At 40.0% G+C, this 6,473-nt stretch overlaps 1 protein-coding gene across 1 annotated transcript; it reads right to left on the bottom strand.

Annotated features, from left to right (window-relative positions):
* Positions 1–5,746: 5,746 nt before the first annotated feature.
* LOC149542212 (pathogenesis-related protein PR-4-like) lies at positions 5,747–6,261 on the bottom strand. The gene is made up of 2 exons (XM_089795702.1): positions 5,998–6,261; positions 5,747–5,911 (listed from the first exon to the last, which is right to left on the bottom strand). Exons 1-2 carry the CDS (start codon positions 6,259–6,261, stop codon positions 5,747–5,749), a joined length of 429 nt encoding a protein of 142 aa, XP_089651828.1.
* Between the last annotated feature and the right edge of the window lie 212 nt (positions 6,262–6,473).

The following is a 6,473-nucleotide window of genomic DNA, read 5'->3' as shown; positions in this document are numbered from 1 at the left end:
GGCTCTTTGGCTTAGCTTTCCTTCTATTGTTTCCACTTGTCACACCGCATTTACTACGGAAGCTTTTAGGCTAGGTTATAATGGCCCTGGCCAGTGGTGACCTAGTTGTTGTTATTGGTGTTCATGTTGCTTCTTCAGATAGCCATGGCACCTCCTTGAACAAATGACCTCGCAAATTTGTCCTGAAAGTTTTTCATGAGGTAATCCTAATATTATCCTTCCTTTACAAGAATTTGATGTTGCTTGTGATTGGTTTGAACAACATATTTTAATAGGGTATTTTGTGGGTAGGAATCCTACTAAAGCTATGCTCTGAGAATGGGTTAACAAGAGTTGAACTCCTCATGGAGTCTACCTTAACGCTATGCAAAACTTTACCAAAGGTTTTTTTTAATTTCGCTTCGCCAACCCATTACAAGAAAACATGGATTTTAACAATGGTCCTTGGTCTATGCTTTCTTCCTGCTTGTTTTTCAAAGATGGTTGCAAGACTTCATAGTCTCTGATGACAAAAAACTTAGGGTTCCTATGTGGGTCGAGTTCCCAGGTTTACCCTTGCCATGTTGGCCTTTTATTGAGTGCACTACCAATACCCTAGGAAAAGTTATTAAGTCAACAATTTCCCCTAGAAATGCATTTGCATTGAAGTTGATCTTTCCAAGGATCTCAAAGATTCTGTAGAAATATAGATTGGGGCTCAAACCTTCTCTCAGAAGGTGCTTTATTTGAACTTACCCAACACCTACTATAGGTGCCAATCAGTAGAACATAAGATCAAGGATTTCCCTTTGGCTATGCCTAGGGTTAAACCCTTTCCTAAAAAAGCTCCTACCAAGCTAATCGAAGGGAAAAAAGAAGAATGGACTAGTGTTGGGCTGAAGGGAAAGGCTCCCTTGGCTCCTAAACAATCATATGTGGAAATTGTTGTGGTTCCTTCTATTTCAACAAGAGCGCAAACCCTAACCATCTTAGGGACACAAGTGGTTTCTTTGGACCGAACCCTAGTGTTTCCTAGGTTTCAAACTTTTCTATTTTATAGGGGATTAAGCCAGCCACTAGAGCTAACACCTCAGTTGTGGTTTGAACCCCTATTGCTGCTTCTTCCATAGCATCTTAGAATGTGCATCATTCTTGTAGTCGTCCTGGACGTGCTGAGAAACCAGAGGTGAAACATCAGGTCATCAGTCCAAAGTATTTTCCTTCTAACTTTAACTAGGTTTCAACCTTCTTGTAGAATAGCTACTCCACTCTTGAGGTCAAGGAAGATATGAAAGAATTTTCATGAATTTTTTTATCATGGAATGTACGAGGTCTCATAGACCTCTCCATAAAGTACTATGTCTAGGACACCCATCATAGGCTTGGAAATTTAGATTTTTTTTGTATGCAAGAAGTTAAGATTTCTGGTTTCATGCTTTCTTCTACATGTCATGTCATTTGGCCAAATGGCATTATGTTTTTCTCTCAACATGAAGCTAGCAAAGGTGGTGTAGTTACTCTCTTGTCACCTTGTCTTTATTCTGCTATTATTTCACATGGACTCGACCCCATGAATAGAATTATTTGGTTGTTTCTTTCCATTAACAATCATTCCTTTGGAGTTGTTAATGTTTATGCTCCCAATGATGTTGTGGAAAGATCTTAGCTGTGGGCCTGGCTGGGTGACAACTTGCCTCCAGCTACTTGGGTTATGTGTGGTGACTTCAATATGGTTGAATGGCCTCTAAAAAAGATAACATTTTTCCTTTTTCCTGGATAGCTAGGGAAAGGGAAGCCTGGTATTACATGCATAATAAATTGAGCCTTTTTGATCCCAATACCAATAGCTGCTAACATAGTGGGGTTTGGCACACTTGGTCCAACTTTTGAGCTAGCTTTGATTGCATTTCAAAGCATCTCAATCATGCCATGATTGCTGCATAATTTTTTTCTCTTTTTCTAAGGATCATGATTTACCTATCATTTCCTTTTCAGATGTGATGTTATTTGACCACTATCCCATTTTTTTGTCATATCATGGCAAATAGCTGTCCAAAAAGTTGTCAAGTCACAATTTTTCCTCAACACATCTGTGCTGATGCATGCTTCCACTATTGCTCATATCCTACATGTTTGGAATTTGGAGCCATGTCCACATTCTCAGATAGGGTGGATCTAGTGGTGGAATGATGCCATTATCAAAACTGCTCACTTTCTACACATCTATAGGTGGTAGTTGGCAGTTTGTAAAAAGTGGTCTTATGAATCCACTTCTTTTATGATCAAAAAAGCCTTTGAGGCTCTCACCCTTAATCCCTTTGATGTGGATTTGCAAATCTGGCTTGCCAAACTTTGCTATTATAAACAAGTTGCAAATACCTATGCCACTTGAGGAGCCCAAATCAAAGCTTATCCCCACTAGTTGGAGGTTGGTGATAAAGCTTCGAAGGAGTTCTTCTAGGCTCTTTGAGCCTATCATACCAATCTTGGGATTAAAAAAATAAAACAAGGCACTTCTGTTCTCTCTAGCCTCTTTGACATCCTACAAGCATTTGTTCATTACTATGAGAATGTTTTGGCTTCGTAGGGAAATTTGGTTGCTCAGGAGGAAGCTCTTAGAAAGTGTATCTTTGTTACTCCAAACCACCTAGCAGTTGAGCAATGTGCTTTCTATGAACAATTTCTTTCCCTTTGAGACCTTAAAGAGGTGGTTTACTCCATAGCTGATGATAAATCCCTCGGGTGTGATGGGTTTCCTTGTGAATTTTACAAACACCTCTGAGAGCATATTGGTCCTGATTTGCACAAAGTTTATCTTGAAGCCTATCATTCTAAAAGCTTAGGAGCAATTATCAACAAAGGAAACATTAAATTCATACCTAAAGCTGGAGATCTACAGGATATTTGCAATTGGAGGCCCAATACCCTTTTGAACATGTCTTATAATATTACTGACATTGCAATTTCTCTCAAAATCCACCACCTCCTACCTTTAATTGTGTGGCTTGAGTAAACTAGCTTTATCAAGTCTAGATTTATTCTTGACAATATTATTTTTGTCTAGGAAGGAATGGAGTGGTCTCGCAAGTCCAAGTAGCCGGCTATTTTTTTGAAGATTGATTTTGCTAAAGCCTATGATCGCATTGAGTGGCCTTTTATCTTGGCTATACTCCAAGCTCTTGGTTTTGGTCCCAAATTCCTGTAGTCTATGAAAATACTCTTTGGAGATGCTAATGCTCGCATTACCATTAATAATTTCCAATTTGATGCCTTTGAGAATTTTCGTTCCATCAGGAAAGGTTTCCCTCTGGCTTCAACGCTTTATGTTCTTGTTGCTTAAGGATTTGGCTAATTGGTAGCCCATTCCATATCCTCAAGACTAGTTCGTGGCATTTCTGTGCCAGAATCATCTTCCTAGTTGGTCAATGGTCATTTTGCTAATGATTCCTTTCTCACTCTTTTGGAGGATGAAGAAAACATAAAAAATGCCTTAATTTGCCTTGACACTTTTTGTCAAGCCTTTGGCTCTACTATTTAATGGCATAAAATGCTCTGCTATAGCCAGTCTTTCTTGCTAGTGCCACCTTGGCTTAGCTAGTTTCAATGGAAATGAGTTTCTCACAAGGAGATCTTCTACTTTCTTGGCATCCCATTTTCTTTTCAAGCTTTTTATGTTGATCTATGGAATGCAACGCTTGCCAAGATTACCAAGAAGCTAGATTATTGGCTTACAAAACCACTTTCTCTTGCGGGCAAATTCCAGATTTACTCAAAAGTTCTTGCAATTACTCATGTCTATTATTCTTCTTGTTGGGCTCCTTCTAAAGCCTCCTATAAGAAATTGAAAAGATTGCTTTGTGATTTTCTCTAGGCTTCTAGTTCCAATCATCATGGCTTTCACAGAGTTGCTTGGGATTTTTGTTGTCTCCTAAAAGAGTCTAGAGGCCTTGGCCTACTTTTCACAAAGAAGCAAGGGCTTGCTTTATATGCCAAATAGATTATTTGTGCCATCACTAGAGATGAAGCCTAGAAGATTTTGGTTTGGCATTGCATTTCTTTCGGATTTCCCATCAACAGGCCTGGATGGAAAGGGATTGGCTTTTACACTCTCCTCATTATGCGATAGCTTGTGCTCATAGAGGGCTCTTTTGTTATCAAGAGCATATAGAAAGCTTTGGAAGCTTTCAAGCCTTGGCTTTGCTGGTTTGGTGATGAGTTCCTTAACAGACTCTCATTGAATTAGGAAAATATTTGGTGGTCTCCCCTATTTTCCTTCCAGGGTACTCCCCTTGCTAAGACTCAAGGTGCTAGTGCTCTACATTTTTCAAACAAGGCATCAAGACTCCTAAAGATCTTTTCTATAGGGTTTCCATGAGTTTCAAATCTTGGGAAGCTATGCAAGTCCAGTTGCATCTTGCCATTCAAATCGATAAACTTTTTACTTATTGCTCTCTTCAATTCTAGTGCACTTAATTTATAAAGTAGGTATTCAGTTTGTAAGACCTTGGTGACATGCTTGGATGTGGTATCTTACCACTCCTTTCACTAGTTACAAACCAAGTCTAGGTTATAGATGGCTTTCTCCCCATCTATTGATGGTGGATACACTCAATCATAGATGGCATTTGCAATCTTCTCTTTCTCAATGAAGAAAGTACTTTGACACTATTTGGAGTGCTATTACAGAAGCCAAGATTGCCAATTTTTCTTGGTGCCTAGCTTTTCAAGATTTTCCCCTTGGGCCTTGGCTCAAGCATATTGGGGTTCTAGATCCTAGATGCCCTTCTGTGGATAACCAGAGTCTTTCTTGCATATTTTCTAGTTTTGTAGACATGCTTAAAATTATTGGCACTAGATTCATGACTTCTTTAAGCTATTCAGGCCTGAACACTTTTCTTGGCACATGGCTAATTTGGGTGATTCCCCAGAATCCCTTAGAAATTTATCCAGATTTGGCATACCTTCAGGATAGAGATTTTGTTCACTCTGTAGAAAGATAGAAATGTTGTTCTTTTCACTCATAGCTTTTTTGATATTAATAATTCTATGTACACTAAGGCATGCATTTGTAATAATGTTACTATGCAAATACAAGTTCAAGCAAACAAGGTGGCTCACTTGCAAGAGCTGCTTAATCACTAGGAGAATGCCCCTTGTACTATTGCTGGGAGGCTGCCACTAGCGATGCCACTCCTCAGGCCGTCGTTCGCACACTCCGTGCTCCCAGGCTTCCCACCACCACTCTCCCAGTGGTGGCAATGGTGGATGGAGGTGCCACTTGGTTTCCCCACCCCATGGGGGCACTAGCTGGTCCTCGGCTCCTCCTCCTGGTGCTCGGCAAGTGGTCTCTGGGAAATGATCTCGCCTGAATCTAGCAATTTTTCCTCTGCGGCTAGATATTAAGGATGCTGACCAAACCACTGATCCTGCTGCTGTTGTTGATGACGGCTGGACTATTCCCAACCCACCCCCCAATCCCAAAGATGATTGGGGTTTTCATGGTCATGACGAGCCACCTCCCTTAGGCACTGCTTTAGCTGCCTAAGGTTGTTTGAAATATTTTTTTGATGAATAGTTTATGATTTTGGCTTTGGCCGTGTGAACTCTCATAGGATGATCTTGTATCCCCAGCCATTTTTTGTGAATTATAATCTTATTATATTATTTATTAATAGAAAAAGACTATTCATAAAAGAAAAAAAGAAGCAGCATGTGGTGAACTCCAAATTGAAGTAAGAGCAGACATAGTTGAAGCTGTAGGTTGGTCCTAACAGGCAAGGAACTTGTAGGTAGTAAGAAGGTAGCCATTACGCTTTCCTCTTTCATCTCCGTTAATGGCATTAAAAGCGTCTGTTTCTAAAACCAATCCTCCGTTTTGGCAGTGGTCCACAACTCTGAAGGTCACACTCTGACGCGTGAAACCATTTGTCACCTGTTACAATTGAAATAATTAGGTTTAAACACTATACTTATAATAAGCTATGAAATTCTTAGAGTATCTGATTCAGATGAGTTTACTTGGATGCATGTTCCGCAGAGAGAAGGTCCAATTGGCTGGCCAGCTTGGTCACAATAAGCAGCCCAAAAGTATTCGCTGCGCCACTCTAGGGTTTGATTAGAGTCATATGTTGCGCAAAACAGGCCATCGATGGAGTATTGGCGAGCAGGAGGATCATAGTTATTCGACGTTGTAAAAGTCTCACCATTAACACAGATGTTAGAGAGTAGGAAAGCCACAAAGAAACATACAGACATATTCCACATCAGAACCTTGGAAGCCATGATGATATGGTCACCCCAACAAGATTACTGTAAACTGATTGTTGTGTTAAGGAAGGCGATGTTTTCCTTGCAGTGACTCCTATGATTTATAGAGTTATCATTAGGGCTTATTACCAATATCTTTTCAATGGTGGCCGTGCTGTTTTGGTTTATTCAGTTGGAATCAAATGCTGGGGAAAACGGATTGTGGAGTGAGACCAGAGATAAAACTA

Source organism: Cupressus sempervirens, chromosome 8 (genome assembly GCF_028749045.1).
Source record: "Cupressus sempervirens isolate cs-2001-9-10 chromosome 8, ASM2874904v1, whole genome shotgun sequence".
Lineage (NCBI taxonomy): Eukaryota > Viridiplantae > Streptophyta > Pinopsida > Cupressales > Cupressaceae > Cupressus > Cupressus sempervirens.
The sequence above is the reverse complement of the archived record's forward strand: the minus strand, read 5'-3'. Positions and strand labels throughout refer to the sequence as shown.